Source organism: Hypanus sabinus, chromosome 6, assembly GCF_030144855.1.
Source record: "Hypanus sabinus isolate sHypSab1 chromosome 6, sHypSab1.hap1, whole genome shotgun sequence".
NCBI lineage: Eukaryota > Metazoa > Chordata > Chondrichthyes > Myliobatiformes > Dasyatidae > Hypanus > Hypanus sabinus.
The window spans coordinates 131501902-131521650 of NC_082711.1; the positions used below are offsets into that span (position 1 = coordinate 131501902).

At 41.3% G+C, this 19749-nt stretch overlaps 1 protein-coding gene across 1 annotated transcript in view; it reads right to left on the reverse strand.

Annotated features, from left to right (window-relative positions):
• Nucleotides 1–34: 34 nt before the first annotated feature.
• ankfy1 (ankyrin repeat and FYVE domain containing 1) overlaps nt 35–19749 on the reverse strand; it is a 93141-nt gene continuing 73426 nt past the window's right edge. Inside the window, exons 21-25 of the mRNA XM_059972947.1 lie at nt 16993–17083; nt 15117–15241; nt 12521–12667; nt 11519–11609; nt 35–1796 (exon numbers count right to left, since the gene is read on the reverse strand). Coding sequence (XP_059828930.1) covers nt 1664–1796; nt 11519–11609; nt 12521–12667; nt 15117–15241; nt 16993–17083 — 587 coding nt within the window. The 3' untranslated portion in view covers nt 35–1663. The remainder of the gene's footprint in view (nt 1797–11518; nt 11610–12520; nt 12668–15116; nt 15242–16992; nt 17084–19749) is intronic.

The window sequence follows — 19749 nt, forward strand, 5'->3', positions numbered from 1 at the left end:
ACGAAGGGAAAATATTCCACTCAAGTAAACAGTGTCCTGAATCTACCCCGTTATTAAACTTTATTTCAAAGGGAATTCAACACTACCACATTAGTTCAAAGCAATTGCTGTTAGTCAAAAGCTTCTGATAGTTTAATTATATAAGCAGCTTCACAAGGCACACAAGCTGCATTACAAATGCACCAACATCATATTACAGTTGGAATGTTATTCAATACAAGTTGCTGATTTAAACAAAAAAATGAATACAAACTTTCCAAAAGGACTAATTTACCCTTCATCCTGTCAATCTGAGCAGAGCAAACAATATTAAACAGAGTATAACAGAATTATACATGGGATATCAATATTAACTATTCAGCCTAGAGCACCAGGCTTCATATTCAAATAGGTTAGGTACAATGAAACGATGCAAGAAATTTTGCCAAAACGCTTTAAAGCATTATATAGCATAGCACAAACTGCATAAAGTACAGCATGTTGAAATGTTTTACACAATTTTCACTGCCCATTATGCAGCAATCCTTGAACTAGTGGCTTTATGGTAGAATGGTTATCAAAGTATAACATTCTCTCCTTTGGGGATGTCCAAATATTATTCACACATACCAAATGACTTCCTTGAGTCTTTTGCGACTAAAGCTTCCGAGATTATGCTATCTAGTCCTTTGAGTGCACCCAGCAGTAGCTGGATACAAGTCTTTCACAGCAAACCAATCCCCAGAATACCAGTAGGAGCACATTAATTACTGGATGCTATGACACTAGAATAAGCCACATACAGTCTGTATTTCTCCATAAAATGAGAATCTAATTGAAAGGACCTACTGACCTAAAACTGGGATATTTATGAAAATTCTGTTCCGTTACAATGATAAGCAGAATTAGCTTCACAAAGGTTAGTCTGATAATGTACTAGTTTGATAATGTACTAAGCAGATTTAAAATGCTATTCTATGTTGTTCCAGTTTAAAAGAAACCATATTCTACCACATAGATGGCTATACATTTGGTTCAAATATGTGCCATTTCCCTTTTTCAATGGATAGCCATTCAACTGGTACAATAAATTAGTGTTACCAATTTCTTCCCACAGATCCAGATCAGCAAGTCAATTGCTGTCATCTGTGTACAGGATTAACAGAAATAAATATTAAAGTTACCAGATACAGTCCATGTGGAGAAGTGGACAGTCAATAGGGGTTGCATTAGTCTATACTGTTCCACGTTTAACTTCACATGGGCTTTTAAGAATACATTCTGAACAGAGCAGCAGAAGGAAGAACAGCATTACATCTGATTAATGAGGAAGATTTTTAAAAATACGGTTTAACAGAACTGAAGGGTGTTCATTTGAAACAACACCAGGTCCTGAATATTTCTACCATACAACCCTGTAAGAATAGGGTCATACTAACCCCAGCCAGAAGCACCTGCACTCAACTCTGAACGATTCACCTGGCTAAGTATCTGTTCATTCAATAATACCAAATCCATTGTTACAATCAAACAACATAATTTCAAACCGAGTAATATAATTCAATCTTCAAGTGTTTAGACTTCTCTTTAAAGGTGCTAGTCCAAATGGAGCTTCCAGTTGCTGGAAAGGCATTGTGTAGTGCTGGTAAAACACAAAATGGAAGAGCAGAGCCACTAATAAGTACTAAGAGACTCCACCCAGTGTCAGGACATCGAAGCAAATGTCACACACCCTCACTGGCTTGTTCAAATCAAACTTGATGATCGGAATTTCCTTCATTGAACACTTGTGACATAGCAATCGTCCACAGTGGCGGCTGTGAAGAAAAAGGGTAATCGTATCAAGAGTCAGCAGTTCCTGGAAAGAGCACAACATTGTTTTCATCTGGTAAACATTTTTACAACCGTTGAATTTGAATGGCACCATCTTATTTCCTGGCTGCTTTTAACAGTTTAATACAAATTTTTTCACTGTAGTGAAATGGGAAATAAATGCATTTCATTAACTAAAATAATTTAAAAATATGGTCAAGAGAAACAACCATCTTTAATCAGTTAAGGGTTGTATTAATACTATTCCATTTCCAAATCCATATCACTCCAAGCACTTACAAACTACTGTTGAAGAATAGTTGTAATATTGGGAAATGTAGCAGCCAGTAAACAATGTTTCAAAAACACTGTTAGCAAACAGACAATAGCACAAGGACCATTTGAAGAGTTACTCTCTCAGGGCAGGGCCTAATAAGTAATCCATAGCTAAAGATATTTTCCATTTTTCAGACAACTTGCTTTGACCTCTCATCGGAAAGGCAACAGTCCAGTGCTGTTATACTCCTTTGATGGCATTCTGGGGACCATCAGATTTTATGATCAAATGGCTGGAATCTCCTCACTCAGGAGATGAGAATGCTACCCCACTAAGCTAGAAGGTCTAGAAATTATTTAAGCATCTGTATATGCATCAAAATTAATCAAATTAAGTGGTCAGAGTGCACTTTAAATGAAGCAACAGTGTAAAAGTCAGGAATTTAGTAATCATTGTAAAATAATTCAATCTGGAGAACTGTGAAGTGATAGACTTTGGAAGTTCGAACTTGAAGGTAAGAGTACAAGGTTAATGGCAGGATTCTTAGAATGTGGAGTAACAGAGAATCTTGTGGTCCAGGTCCATAGATACCGTGCCTATAAAACTATTCACACCCCTTGGAAATTTTCACGTTTTATTGTTTTACAGCATTGAATCACACTGGATTTAATTTGACTTTTTTGACACCAACAAAAAAAAAAGAATCTTTTGTTTCAAAGTGAAAACAGATCTCTATAAAGTGATTAAATTAATTACAATTATTACATACAAAATAGTTGATTGACTAAGTATTCACCCCCCTTCAAGTCAGTATTTAGTAGATGCACCTTTGGCTGCAACTACAGTCTTGAGTCTGTGTGGATAGGTCTATCAGCTTTGCACATCTGGGCACTGCAACTTTCCCCCATTCTTCTTTACAAGACTGCTCAAGATCTGCCAGATTGCATGGGAACGCTTTCAAGTCCAGCCACAAACTCTTAATTGGATTGAGGTCTGGATTCTGACCTGGCCACCCCAAGACATTAACTTTCTTGTTTTTAAGCCTTCCTGTGTAGCTTTAGCTTTATGCTTAGGGGGTCATTGTCTTGCTGGAAAACTCATCTTCTCCCAAGTCAAAGACTGCATCGGATTTTCCTTCAGGATTTCCTTGTATTTTGCTGCACTCATTTTACCCTCTACCTTCACAAGCCTTCCAGGGCCTGCTGCAGTGAAGCATCCCCACAGCATGATGCAGCCACCACAGTGCTTCAGGGTACGGATGGTGTGTTTTTGATGATGTGCAGTGTTTGGCTTACAGCAAATAGAGTTTAGTCTGATGGCCAAAAATCTCAATTTTGGTTTCATCAGACCATAGAACCTTCTTCCAGCTGACTTCAGAGTCTCCCACATGCCTTCTGGCAAACTCCAGCCGAGATTTCATGAGAGCATTCCATAGGACACTCAAAGCTGCTATGCAGGTTGACTCTGTGGTTAAGAAGGTATACGGTGTACTGGCCTTCATCAATTGTGGGACTGAGTTTAAGAGCCGAAAGGTAATGTGGCAAGCTATATAGGACCCTGGTCAGACCCCACTTGGAGTACTGTGCTCAGTTCTGGTCACCTCACTACAGGAAGTGACATGGAAACCATAGAAGGGGTGCAGAGTAGATTTACAAGGGTGTTGCCTGGCTTGGGGAGCATGTCTCATGAGTGAATTCAGCCTTGGAGATGAGAGGTGACCTGATAGAGGTGTACAAGATAATGAGAGGCATTGTTTGTGTGGATAGGCAAAGGCTTTTCTCCAGGGCTGAAATGAGAGGGCACAGTTTTAATGTGCTTGGAAGTAGGTACAGAGATGTCAGAGGTAAGTTTTTTTTTAAAAGCAATGGCAGAGGAGGTGGAAATGATAGGGTCTTAGAAACATAGAAAAATAGAGGGCTATGGGTAAAGCCTGGGTAGTTCCAAGGTAGGGACACGTTTGGCACAGCTTTGTGGGTCAATCGGCCTGTATTGTGCTGTAGGTTTTCTGTGTTTCTATGTTTATTTCTTCAACCCCCTCCCAACAGTGGCTTTCTCTTTGCCACTTTCCCATAAAGCTGCAACTGGTGAAGCACCTGGACAACAGTTGTATGTGCAGTCTCTCCCATCTCAGCCTTTGAAGTTTGTAACTCCTCCAGAGTTGTAATAGGACTCTTGGTGGCCTCTCTCACTAGTCCCCTTCTTGCATGGTCGCTTAGTTTTTGAGGATGGCCTGTGCTAGGCAGATTTACAGCTGTGCCATATTATTTCCCTTTCTTGATTATTGACTTAACTGTACTCCAAGCAATATTCAGTGACTTGGAAATGTTCTTGTGTCCATCTCCTGACTTGTGCTTTTCATGGAGTTGCTTGGAATGCTCTTTTGGCAAAAACTACATCATGAAGACAAGATATTGACTCACCTTCCAGGTACAGGTGTATTTTTACTACAATCAATTGAAACACCTTGACTGCACACAGGTATCTCTACTTAGCTAATTCTGTGACTTCTAAAACCAATTGGCAGCACCAGTGATGATTTGGTGTGTCATATTAAAGGGGGTGAATACTTAAGCTATTATTTTCTGTTTTATATTTGTAATTGATTTAGGTCTCTTTGTAGAGATCTGTTTGTACTTTGACATGAAAGAGGCTTTTTCTGTTTAATCAGGGTCAAGAAAAGCCAAATTAAATCCACTGTGATTCAATGTCGTAAAACAATAAGACATGAAAACTTCTGGGGGGTGGGGGGGGAAGAAGAGAATACTTTTTTTTAAAACAAGCACTGTACCTCAAAGCTGCTGTGGAAGTAGATAGGATGGTTGATGGTACACTGACCATCATTAGTCAGGGGATTAAGTTCAAGAATTAAGGAAATTTTAGGGAATGAGACGGGGCAGGTGAGAGAAGTTTATGTAGGGGAACACTTTGCATCCAGTGATCACACCATCATTAATTACAAAGTATGCAAAAGGTAGGTCTGCTTTGCAGGTTGAGATTCTAAATTGGAGAAAGGCCAATTTTGATAGTATCAGAAATTATCTGTGAAGTGTGGATTAGGACAGGCTGATTTCTGGCAAAAGTGGGAGGCCTTCAAAAATGAAATTGAAAGTACAAAGCTTGTATGTGCCTGTCAGAATAAAAGACAAAGATAACAAGTTTTTGAAAACAAGGTTTTCAAGAGACATTGAGGCACTGTTAAGTGGAAAAAAAAGGTTTACAGCAGGTACAGGCAGGTAGGAACCAATTGAGGTGCTGGTGGAGTACAAGCAGTACAGAGAACACTTAAAGAAATCAGGAAGGCTAAAAGAAGACATGAAGTTGCTCTGGCAGACAAGGTGAAGAAGAATCCCAAGGGATTTCTACAGATATGCTACGAGTAAAAGGACTGCAAGGGACAAAATTGGTCCTCTGGAAGATCAAAATAGTTATCCATGTGTGGAGGCAAACCAAATGGGGAGATTTTAAATTATTTGCATCTGTATTTACTCAGGAGATGGACACAGTCTATAGAAGTGAGGCAAAGTGGCATCAACTTCATAGTCCCTGGACTACGGGGGAGGTGTTTACTACCCTGAGGCATATCAGGGTGTTTAAATTCCCAGGACCCAACAAGGTGTTCTCTCAAACGTAACGAGAGACAAATGCAGAAATTGCTGGATCCCTAGCAGAAATATTTAAATCATTCTTAGCAACATGAGAGGTACCAGAGGATTGGAAGATAGCCAATGTTGTTTTGCAGTTTAAAAGTGGTTTTAAACATAAACCAAGAAATTATAGGCCAGTGAGTCAGACATCAGTTGTGGGAAAGTTATTGGAAGGTATTCTAACAGACCAGATAAATAAGTATTTGGATAGATATAGACTGATTAAGGTAGATGGCATGGCAGGTCATGTCTAACCGATCTTACAGAGTTTTTCCAAGTTATCAGGAAAGTGGATAAAGACAAGGTAGTGGATGGTGTCTTCATGGACTTTAGCGAGGCACCTGACAAGGTCCCACATGGGAGGCTGGTCAAGAAGGTTCAGTAGCTTGACATTCAAGATGAGGTTGTAAATTTGATTAGACATTGGTAGCAGAGAGTTGCCGCTCTGACTGGAGGCCTGTGACTAGTGGTGTGCTGTAAGGATCAGCACTGGGTCTGTTGTTGTTTGTCATCTACATCATTGATCTGGATGATAATGTGGTAAACTGGATCAACAAATTTGCAGATGACATCAAGATTAGAGTGTAGTGGACAATGAGGAAGGCTTTCATGGCTTACAGAGGGATCTGCATCAGCTGGAAAAATGGGCTAAAAAATGGCAGATGGAATGTAATGCAGACAAGTGAGAGGTAGGGCCAACTAGTGTAGATCTTACACAGTGATGGTAGGGCACTGAGGAGTGTGGTAGAACAAAGGGATCTGAGAATACAGGCCCATAATCATTCAAACTGGTGTACAGGTAGATAGGGCTGTAAAGTAATTAAGGAACATGCAAAGTAATCAAGAATCATGGGTTACTCTAATCTTCAAATCGAATAGCCAAATTAAACTGGCCAAGGTAGACTTGAAGTTCATTGAATGCATCATTTCCCCAAGAATATGTTGTTGTGAATCCAGCCATGGACAGGTTATTCAAGAAGTGTCCATATTCTTTATGGAGGAGTGATCAAAATATCAACTTCTTAAACTGAATGAAAGTGAGACACTTGGAACCAAAAGTATTTTTTAAACTTGATGATATGAAGGGAGATTTGGTGATAGTTTTTGGAAAACTAGAAAATGGCTTGAAACAGTAATCATATTCAACATGAATAACAACGTACAGACAGAATCCATTTATGTCTAAAATGGTAATAGATTCAAAAGAAAAGGCAGGTTTGAGAATTCAGAAGTTTGAAAACCAGTAAATGACTGATGTAAGGATGCATCATCACATCAGCCACTACTGTTTGGTTCGGTGCAGCATCCTCTCACAATACACAGCGAATTGCCAGGTCAGCAGAAAAGGTCATTGTCTGCCATCCACCATCACTGCAGGACTTGCACATGTCCAGGACAATGAAGCAGGCAAGAAACACTACCCACCCAGCAAAATGCCTTTTCCAAAAGCTCCCTTTTGGAAAGTGCAAAAGGGCTATTAAAACAAACTTCACACCATCTTCCCCCAAGCAATTAATCTAATCAACCATTCCAGTTAGCCACACCCACAGCCTGTTACCTCAGTCACTGTGCTGCACTGTAAGCAGCATTATAAAAAGCGGTTTAAAGTGTTTACATTGAAAATATATTACTCTTTATTATAATTATTGTTTTCTATTGCATGTGGTAACAACACACCACAGCAAATTACTAATTCATGTAGATGTATATGGTGAATAAAGATGATCCTTGAAGACCAAATAACTGATGGAAAGAGAAAATCAGAAAATCAGCAATTAAATAAAAATCGTAATAACTATAAACACTGATCCTTTTAAAGTCGAGGCAACATTCTGAGAGGCAACTGAGTCTTTCATTCAGGGCAGAAATGTCAAACATCAAACAGCTAAGATGAACAGTAAAATTCTGGAGGACTAGTTTTAACTAGCAGGGTATCAGCACTGAGGTCACAATTACTTAGAATCGTTATTATACGTAAAGGACTGTGTGATGAATCTGCATTCGCTGATAAGAGTTTGGAAGAAAAGCAAGTTTGGAGGGGAAAAGTATTCAAATGCACAAAGAAAGGCCAAGTGAAATGGCAAATGGAATATAATAGGGAAAGATACAACAGGCCCAACAGAAAAGTAGATTTTAAATTGGTGTCAGACTAATGTATGTTGTGTTCAGATGCCTGGCACTTCCTGTTTTAGAGGAGGTTAGTATAGCTTGGTGTACCTGGAGAGCAAAAACAGTGAGGTACTGTTCATGGCTTCACTGTCCTTTCAGAAATCTGATGGCAGAGCGGAAATAACTGTTCCCAAAATATAGAATATGTTTTTTTCAGGCACCTGTACCCCCACTCTGATAGTAATGAGAAGAGAGTCCTTAATGTCCGATTCTAACCGATGGAAGTTCAAGGAGCTGGGTTAGGTACAGTAGACAGTGTTTTAAGCAAAGAAAGGAGGAATGGGCTCAGAATTCTATACTTGAATGCGCGTAGTGTCAGAAATAAGACAGATGAGCTTGAAGCTCAGATGAAAATGGGGAACTACGATATTGTTGGGATAACGGAGACATGGCTGCAAGGGGATCAGGCCTGGGAATTGAGTGTACCAGGGTATACGTGCTATCGTAGAGACAGAAATATGGGAAGAGGGGGTGGGGTTGCCCTGTTGGTGAGGAATGAGATTCAGTCCTTAGCAAGAAGTGACTTGGGAACAGGGGAAGTAGAGTCTGTATGGATTGAGCTGAGGAACAGTAAGGGTAAAAAGACCCTAATGGGTGTTGTGTACAGGCCCCCAAACAGTAGTGTGGATATTGGGTACAAGTTGATTAGGGAGTTAACATTGGCATGTGCTAAAGGTAATGCAGTCGTTATGGGAGAATTCAACATGCAGGTGAACTGGGAGAATCAGGTAGGTGCTGGACCCCAGGATAGGGAGTTTGTGGAGTGTCTAAGGGATGTATTTTTGGAACAGCTTGTGCTTGAGCCAACCAGGAACAAGGCTATTTTGGACTTGGTGATGTGTAATGAACAGGAATTGATAAGTGATCTTGAAGTAAAGGAGCCATTAGGAAGTAGTGATCATAACATGATAAGTTTTTATCTACAATTTGAGAGGGATAAGGGCAGATCAGAGGTGTCAGTGTTGCAGTTAAATAAAGGAGACTACGGAGCCATGAGGGAAGAGCTGGCCAAAGTTAAATGGGCGGATGCCCTGGCAGGAAAGACAGTGGATCAGCAGTGGCAGATATTCTTGGGGATAATACAAAAGATGCAAGAGCAGTTCATTCCAATGAGAAGGAAGGATTCAAAGAGGGGGAAGGGGCCACAGTGGTTAACAAAGGAAGTCAGAGATTGTATAACATTAAAGAAAAAGAAGTATGACAGGGCTAAGATGAGTGGGAATACAGATGATTGGGAAAGTTTTAAGGAACAGCAGATCTTAACTAAAAAAGCAATATGGAGAGAAAAAATCAGGTATGAGCTCAGTCTAGCCAGGAATATAAAAGGGGATAGCAAAAGCTTTTTTAGCTATGTGATGAGAAAGAAGATAGTTAAGAACAATGTTGGCCCCTTGAAGAATGAATTGGGAGAAATTGTTATGGGAAACAGGGAAATGGCAACAGAATTTAATACGTACTTTAGATCTGTCTTCACCAGGGAGGACACAAGCAATCTCCCAGATGTATGGATGGGCCAGGGTCATAAGATATCAGAGGAATTGAGACAGATTGACATTAGGAAAGAAACTGTGATGAGTAGACTGGTAGGGCTGAAGGCTAATAAATCCCCGGGTCCAGATGGTCTGCATCCGAGGGTTCTAAAAGAGGTGTCTCAGGAAATTGCGGATGCATTGGTAATCATTTTCCAATGTTCCTTAGATTCAGGATCAGTTCCTGAAGATTGGAGAGTGGCTAATGTTATCCCACTTTTCAAGAAGGGAGGGAAGGAGAAAACGGAGAACTATCACCCTGTTAGCCTAACGTCAGCCGTGGGGAAGATGCTTGAGTCCATTATTAAGGACAAAATAGTGGCACATCTTGATGGCAGAAATAGGATTAGGCCAAGCCAGCATGGATTTACCAAGGGCAAATCATGCTTGACTAATCTGTTGGAGTTTTTTGAGGGTGTAACAAGGACGTTAGATGAGGGTAAGCCAGTGGATGTTGTGTACCTAGATTTTCAGAAGGCATTCGATAAGGTGCCACATAGGAGATTGGCGAGTAAAATCAGAGCTCATGGCATTGGGGGCAGGGTTTCAACATGGAAAGAAAACTGGTTGGCAGATAGAAAGCAAAGGGTAGCTGTGAATGGGTGTTTCTCGGACTGGCTGGAGGTGACTAGTGAGGTACCACAGGGACCACAGCTCTTTACGATTTATGTCAACGATTTAGATGAGGGCATTGAAAACTATATCAGCAAGTTTGCAGATGATACTAAACTGGGTGGCAGTGTGACATGCGAAGAGGATGTTAGGAGAATACAGGGAGACTTGGATAGGCTGGGTGAGTGGGCAGATACTTGGCAGATATCATTCAATGTGAATAAATGTGAAGTTATCCACTTTGGAAGCAGGAACAAGAGGGCAGAGTATTGTCTGAACGGTGTAGAGTTAGGTAAGGGAGAAATGCAAAGAGACCTAGGAATCCTAGTTCACCAGTCAATGAAGGTGAATGAGCAAGTGCAACAGGCAGTGAAGAGGGCAAATGGAATGTTGGCCTTTGTTACAAGGGGAATTGAGTACAAGAGCAAGGATGTCCTTTTGCATTTGTACAGGGCCCTGGTGAGACCACACCTGGAATATTGTGTACAGTTTTGGTCTCCAGCTTTAAGGAAGGACATTCTGGCAATTGAGGAAGTGTAGCGTAGATTTACTAGGTTGATGCCTGAGATGGCAGGGCTGTCTTACGCAGAGAGATTGGAGAGATTGGGCTTGTACACGCTGGAATTGAGGAGATTGAGAGGGGATCTGATTGAAACATTTAAGATAATTAAAGGATTTGATAGGATTGAGGCAGGAAATATGTTCCAGATGTTGGGAGAGTCCAGTACCAGAGGGCATGGATTGAGAATAAGAGGTCAGTTATTTAAAACAGAGTTGAGGAAGAGCTTCTTCTCCCAGAGAGTTGTGGAGGTGTGGAATGTACTGCCTCGGAAGACGGTGGAGGCCAATTCTCTGGATGCTTTCAAGAAGGAGCTAGATAGATATCTGATGGATAGGAGAATCAAGGGATATGGGGACAAGGCAGGGACTGGGTATTGATAGTGAATGATCAGCCATGATCTCAGAATGGCGGTGCAGACTCGAGGGGCCGAATGGTCTACTTCTGCACCCATTGTCTATTGTCTATTAATGATGGATGCCTTTTTGAAGATGTTCTGGGTGGTGGGAAGGTTAGTACCCATGATGGTTTTGCAAGCACATTTCCCTTGTGGGGGACCTGGAGCACCATCACCATCTCAAGAGAAAGCAATGGAATTTATCCTTTCTGGGCATTACAAGACTTTGGAACTCATCCGCAAAGAGCTGTTGATGCTCATTAAATAGATTCAAGGTCAAGATAGTTACTTTTACATAGTGCTACAAAATTGAGGATCTAGGAGGAAAATGGACTGAAACCAAAGATCAGATTATTGAACGGTAAGCAACTCACTATGGTGAATAGCTTTTCTGAGGGTCAATTCCTGCTCCAGTGCTATAAAAACACACAATCATCTATGCCAAAGAGTCCTCAGTTCATTGATGTTGCACAAACCAGCTTCACCTAACACTGCCACACTAGTGAAATATACTAGAAGTTAAAACAAAACAAAACTCACCAGTGGTGTTTGCGCATAGTCACTCCAAACTTGGAAATGCACTCAAAGCAGTTGGAACCATCACACCATGGAGGCTCCTTGGACAGCATGTCTGAAACCAGATGCAAAAATCAGCAACTGGGTAGCATTCAAGGTCACTGTAGAATCCTTGTGGGACTTCTAAACGTGAGTCTAGAACAGATCCCTTCTCCATAATTTGAATGAATTTTATCAACATCTTTAGATGATATCCAAATATTTCAGAAACTTAATATAAAATAATAAATTGCAGACACTTAAATCGATAAAAAAAATGCTGGAAAAATTCTGGTCAGGCAGCATCTTTGAAACGAGTAACAGTTAACACTTCGGGTGTGGGAACCTCCATCAGAAGAGTTCCACATCTCAAAGATGTCCTTGTAGGTTAACTGGATGCTGGAAATTACTCCTGGGTGTTGATAAGTGACAAAGATCTCAGAAGAGTTGATGACCATAGGGACATAGCTACTTGCAGGAGAGAACACATGTGGAGAGAGCCAATGGGACCAAAGGGAATGGCTCTGCTGGGAGGTGTCATGGACCCAATCAACCTAAGGCAATAAGTAATAATCACTGAGCATGTTTGACCCTACACATTACAATTTCATACATCATGAGAGAAGTCTATGTTGAAGACACACGGTGCCATTCCCTCATGACAACTCAGTGCTGCCATCTCTGGTGGATCTATCCCTGCTGTTGGATTGAAGCATGTTACAGACTGGTCTAATTCTATAGCAAGACTATTGCTTCACTAGAATGAGACTAATTGGACATGAATGGCAGGCTAGCAAAATGACCAGATGAGTCTTTATAATACCTGAATATTGAGCGTGTTAGATCAGTTTGTGATTCAAATTCCAGTAGACTGAAAGGAAAATCAGGTCACCACATTCCATTCCCTCCATTGATCACTCGGTTCCAGCATTTAAAATGGCACAAACTACTTTATAAAACCCAGCTCTGCAATTGGTGACACGTTACCTAGAAGCCGAAAGAGCAGCTGCTTTGTGGCCACCTGGTAATTAAAGATGTTGACTCCCTGGTTATTGGTGACACCAAGACGGGCTCCAGCTCGCACAATGGCTCGACATAGATTGGCATTTCCCTTCATGTAGGCCAAAAGCAAGACTGTCAACGAAATTAAACCAAAACATAATTCTGATTATGTTTTATGTTGATCCCAACATAATTTTATTCAGAGATTTAAGAATACAGCAATAAAAGCACTCCACATGACCCAGGGCTCAGTTATACCATGTCATAGTCATAGAAAACTACAGCACAGAAACAGGCTCTTTGACCCATCCAGTCCATACCAAACCACTTAAACTACCTAGTACCATCGAACTGCACCCAGTCCATAACCCTCCATATCCTCCCCTTCATGTACCAAACTTCTCTTAAATGTCGAAATTGCATCCACAACTTGTGCTGATAGCACATTCCACTCACTCACCAGCCTCTGAATGATGTAGTTTCCCCTCATATTCCTCTTAAAGATTTCATCTTTAACTAATGACCTCTAGTTCTAGTCTCAACAACCTCAGTGGGGAAAAAACCCTGCTTGCATTTACCCTATCTACACCTCTCATTATTTTGCATACCTCTACCAAAACCCCTCTCAATCTTCTATGTTCAATTTTTCCTTATAACTCAAGTCCTTTGGACCCAACGATATCTTTGTACTCTTTCAACCTTTACACCCTTCCTGCAGATAGGTGACCAAAACTGGACACAATATGTCAAATTAGGCCGCACCAACATCTTACACATTAGCATAACATTCCAATTCCTGTACTCAATACTTTGATTTACAAGGCCAATGTGCCAAAAGCTTTCTTTACAGCCCATTGACCTGTGACACAACTTTCAATGAACTATGGATCTGTATTCCCAGATTCCTTTGCTCTACCACACTCCTGTGCTCTACCGCTCACTCTGCAAGAGCTATCCTAACTGGTCCTTCCAAACTGCAACACTTCATACTCGTCTGCCATTTTACCAGCTGGTCCAGATCCCACTGCAAGCTCTGATACAGTCCACTACGCCCCCAATCTTGGTGTTAGCTGCAAATTTCCTGATCCAGTTAACCACATTATCATCCAGATCATTGATGTAGATAACAAACAACAACAGACACAGCATCAATCACGGCAGCACTCCATTAGTCGCTAGCCTTCAGTCAGAGGGGCAACCATCTACTACTGCTCTCTGGTTTCTCCCACAAAGCCACTGTCTATTCCAATTTACAACCTCATCTTGAATACCAAGTGACTGAATCTTCCTGACCAACTTCCCATGTAGGACCTTGTGAAAGGCCTTGCTGAAGTCCATGTAGACAGCATCCACTGCCTTCCCTCAGCAACCTTCCTTGAGAAACTCTATAAGATTGATTAGACAAAGTACCACGCACAAAGCCATGCTGTCTATCCAAGTATAGTACTCATATTGCGTTCCTTAGAATACCTCCCAATAGTTTTCCCATTACTGATGTCAGACTCACTGGCCTATAATTTCCTGGGTTCTTCTTAGACTCTTTCTTAAACAGCTGAAGAACGTTAGCTATTCTCCAATCATGCGGTACCTCACCTGTCGCTCAGGCTGGTTTAAATATCACTGCTAGGGGCCCTGCTATTTCTGCACTTACCTCCTGCTGCTCAGACCCTGAGGATTTGTCCATCCTAATTTGCCTCAAGACAGCAAACACCTCCTCTTCTGTAATCTGATGGGTTCATGACCTCATAGCTGCTTTGCATCACTTCTATAGAAGGGAGATGTACTGTATACAGGTGCACAATATATATTTTACAGCAATTGGGCAACAAGCACCAGAAACCACTGGATGGATTCATCTTGATTTTGCTTTCCAAGCACCATTCAATTCATTTAACTTCTGATTCAAACTCCCATACTACACAAACCTAAGATGCTCGTGTTTCCAACTGATCTTTCCCAATTGCATTCTTTTCCTTAGATCACTTGCCTAGTTTCTGCCCCAAGTGTTGATTCCCATACAGATTACAAGACAACTCCTAGGTCGCTCAATCAGAGGGGCAGGATGGCCAGGTCACCAGCAAATTCAAAAGATCCAAGAGGGCAACTCCAGCTCAGTGACCCTTATAAAGTTCTGACCGGAAAAAATGAGCCCCAAGTCAGACAGTATCTCTTATTTACAAATTTAGGAAACCTGAAAAAATTAACCACTGATACCTAAAATATTATATATATATATATATATATATATATATATATATATAAAATCAAAATACATATGAAACTGATAACCCACTATTAAACTGTTTGGAAAGGCTTCTCAACTCACTGAGTGTTGTTCCTTTATACCCCAGCATTCTTTTAACATTTTTAAAAAGTTTGTACACAGTACTTTCCATTGAATCCCGTGAGATAAGAGGAAGCACAAGAACTGGATTCATTGAGAAATACTGTGTACCAGCTAAAAAAAAAGGAGAATGTTGGGTTACAAAAGAACACCACAATCACTCTGTAAATCTAGCAGCCCTCAGCATCCAGATTAAGGATTTTACTGTCGCTGCACTCATTCTGATTCAACACCTACCTGTGTTCCCCTCAGCATCTGCCTTATCCAGTGGGTAATCAGACATACATTCCAAGAAGAGCTCAAAGATAGTTGCGGCATTCTCTTTCCCATAATGTCCCAATACGTGCATAGGTGACTGTCCCCTGGAGTGGGGGGGGGGGGGGGGGCGGGGAAATGGGTAGAATGCAAATAACAGTTGACAGATGAACACAGAAGCCATGAGATTTGAAGCCAAAAGTTATTGCTGCCAATATTAGGTACAACTTCATTTTCCTCTAAGTGAATTAGTATCTTGGCGAAAACAATTTCAAAAATTCACCTTTTCAAACCTTGTTCATTGCCACTCAAAATCTAATGGGATAACACAAGGAATAGGTACTGGTGTTTATTTTACTCCTTGAAAGGATGTGAAATTTGCTGGTTGATGTTAACATTTAAGGTGCTGCTCAAGCGGATTGCTTTATCCTGGATGTCGGTGTTTGCAAATTTTGCAAACAGTTTGTGAAGGTACAAATGGAAAGTATTTCACATTGTTGGGTAGATGTATGAAAGCAACTGGTGTTCTTTGTTCTGAAGCACAATCTATCAGTGCCACAGCCAGGATGTTGATCAACTTTGCTGCATCCAGTGCTCTCAGCCATTTCCTGCCGTCAGGTGGAAAAGGATCAGTTGAATTCTATATTGAGATAGTAGGATCTCAAGTAGAAAGCCAGAACAAATAACCCATTTCTGAATGCTTTAGCTATTGCTGAATGTCTGTAATCCTTTGTCTATTGATTTATTAGGTCAATGTGTCTACCTTTCCAGCATGGTTTACTCAACTACCTACAGCAAAATATCAGAGTAATGCAGCATGGGAATTGGCCCTTTCACCCAACTGGTCCATTCCTACCACAGGACCTTCCCAGCTAGTCTCAGCTGGTGACATTTGGCCCATAACCCTCCAAGCCCTCCCAAATACCATGTACCTATCCAAATACCTCTTAAATATTGCAACTGTACCCATCAGCTCCAGAAGCTCCCATAAACTATTTGTATGGGGTGGGTATACAAAGTAGCCTACCATCCCTTCTCATTTCCAAGTTCCACAAAATGGCTTCATTAGATGATCCAAGAATATCCTCTCCAAGCATTGCTGTTATGTCTTCCCTTATCAAGAAGTCTACAATTCCTCCAGTTTTACCTTTTCCTCTGTCCCAGAACAATGAGCTGCAAATCCTGCCCTTCTCTCAGCCATGTTTCAGTTATGGCCACAAAAACCCAGTCCCCAGAGGCAACCTACAGTGAATTCTTCTGTTTTACCTGTCAAGTTACACGCTTTGAAAAGGATGCAATTTAAAGCCGGGATCCTACCTGCCCTTTTACTGTGAACACTGCCATCCTGTTTGCTAAGCTTATACACTCAAGTTGCTTCTCACTGACTTCCCTCTCAAGTCCTACACCTGGCAACCTAGTTTAAATCCTCTTTGGTGGCAAAACACACTTCTCCTTAGGATGTCTGTCCCCCTCCAGTCAAGTACAACCGCTCTCCCTTATACAGTTTGCCTCTACCCCAGAAGAGAACCTGAATTTCTGCCACAAATTCATCTGGTCTGGAACATTTCTGTTCCTGGATTCACCAGCACATGGCACTGGGAGTAAGTCAGAGATCACTAACCTCAAAGTTTACACATTAGTCTATTTCCAAAATATCTCTCATTACCACAAAGCAAACTCATGGTTTTAGAAATGTATGCTCACAAGGAATAGAAGTTAAAGACTATACTTCAGGCAAGTTGCTTAAGTAGCCAAGTCAGAGACATCTGAATTGCATTAGGCTTCATGAAAATGTGTCAGTGAAAAGGCAAGCAGAATAGTCATTTTCCTCAAGACGCCTCTGTCCAACCAATCATACCTCAGATTGAAAACTTCAGCATCGACACTGCACTCCGTTAGGAGAACACGCACCACACTGAGGCGACCGTGCATAACTGCCAGGTGAAGGGCTGGAAAAAAATGTAATGAGGTTGATCAGTCAAGCTATTGGAAAGCATAAACTCACCAAAAATGTAAAAGTCCCATTGAGATGGCAGCTAATACAAAATCTCTACAACTACAACCTACCTGTAATTTTTACACACATCAGGACTGCTTTGGAAAATTGTCTAATGTGAACTTGAAGTGCACTCCAGTGGTGAATCATTGGGCTACTAACACTAACAAAAAGCTGGACAGCAACAGATCCTCAGTTATCAAAATTGTTTTAACTCCCTACATTAGTAACTCATGTGCCTAAACTTAGCAGTAATAATTTAATTAAACAAACAATAGAGGCAATGGAAAATACTGGAAATCTAGTAATAAATGTTAAACCAGCATTGCTCTATATTGAGGAGAGTTTCACTCCACAATTTGACATCTTTCAGAAATTTCCTTCTCAACACTGATTATTCATCTCTTGATCCCCAAAATGCAACATTTGTCCTTGATTTTAGAGGTAGGATTGCTGAAAATCTGGTTGAATGAGGATAGATTAGATGAAGGGTTCCACTCAAAACATCTGCTCATTTCCCTCCACAGATGCTGCCGAACCTGTCGAATTCAACTAACATTTTGTTTCCAGCAGTCCAGTGAGACTGATTCCAACAGTTATGTCTCTGTGGTAATCACATGGTGCTGCAAACATTGTTAATCATTCACCAAGTGGGAATCATTGGCAAGGTTGGTGATTTTCCATCCATGGAGACAGCTAACAGCAACAGCCAATGATTCTGGACTCAGAACATTTCTGAAGGAACCTTCTCTGAAGAAGATTAGTGATCTTGACATGTTTTCACCACTGTTCAATGTTTTCATGATTACAGAGCTTTATGGTTATGTTGCTCACTTTTACTATGAAAAACAATTCCAATTTAATTTCTTAAATCCACCAGTGGCCAAGGTGGGATTCAGAGACACATTTCTATATCAATGGCCCAGAACGTTCGCTGCTGATCAGTAACTTCACTGTTAGTTTTGAATGAACCACTTGTTCTCAAGTACACCTTAAAGCCCTTGACAGAGATTATAGTTAAAATATTGAAATCTCAAAGAACTTAAGAGATGTGGTCAAATGCTGAGCAGTGTTTGCTTGTGTGAATACATGTTATGGTGAAGTATTAAACACAAGACAATTGTTCTCCCTATTCCTCCTGCTCGGTTTCCTAAGCATCACTAAATTCAGTCCATTGAGCTGCCTAGGACCTGGAATACTCAATCTCCTCCTCCAGGATTGACTCACACTGATCATGTGTCTTACTCTGATATGCTGAGTGATCACATTATCATAGGAACAGCCAGGGGAAATATTACAAGCAACAAGGTTGTAATAGGGCACATCAACAACGATGAGATGGCCTACAGAGAGGAGATGGAAGACCTAGAGGCCAGATGCCAGGCAAATAAATTCTTCCTCAATGTCAACAAGATAAAGGAGATGGTTATCAACTTCAATAGAACTTTTGTCACTCACACCCCTCTTTACAATGGCAGCACAGCAGCAGAAACCACAAGCAGTTTAAATTCCTGGGAGTGCATAGCTCACACAACCTCTCAATGTCCCAGAACACATTCTGCACCATCAGAAAAGATCACCAATACCTCTATTTTCTGAGGAGGGCTGGACCATGCACATCTAAGCTCATGTTATTCTACAGATGCACAGTACAGAACATGCTAACAAGCTGCATTGCCTCATGGAACGGAAACTACTCAGCGGCAGACAGGAAGGATCTGCATGTGTAGTCAAAACAGCCCAACAAGAACATGTATATAGGAAGGTGCTAGAAAAGGCCAGTATCATGAAGAAACACACCTACCCAGCTCGTGGACTATTTGTCTCATTCCAATTAGGGAGGAGGTTATGTAGCACCCACATCAGGACCACCAGGCTCCAAAAACAATTACTTTCTCCAAGCATCAAGGCTGATCAACATCTCCATCCACAAACCCACCCCACCACCACTGCTTTATCATTTCCTGTCAGTCACCTCCCCACCCCCCCCCCCCCATGTACAGACACTCCTGTGCCTAGTGTCACTTTATAGATGTGCAATGTATGTATACAAACACAAGGAAATCTGCAGATGCTATGGGACGTAGAATTAAAATGTGTGGCCACTGGGAGATCCTGCTTTCTCTGGTGGACCGAGCGTAGGTGTTCAGCAAAACACTCTCCCAGTCTGCGTCAGGTCTCATCAATATATAAAAGGCCACACCGGAGCACTGGTCGCAGTACACCACACCAGCCGACTCACAGGTGAAGCACACCGGGAGCACCGGCCACATATTTTAATTCCACGTCACATTTCCCATTCTGATATGTCTATCCATGGCCTCCTCTACTGTCAAGATGAAGCCACACTCAGGTTGGAGGAATAACACCTTATATACTGGCTGGGTAGCCTCCAACCTGATGGCATGAACATAGAATTCTCTAACTTCCGTTAATGCCCCTCCTCCCCTTCTTACTCTATCCCTGACAATATTTAGTTGTTTTTTTTCTCTCTCTCTCTGCCCATCACTCTGCCTGTTCTCCATCTCCCTCTGGTGCTCCCCACCTTTCTTTCTCCCGAGGCCACCCGTCCCATGATCCTTTCCCTTCTTCAGCTCGGTATCACTTTCGCCAATCACC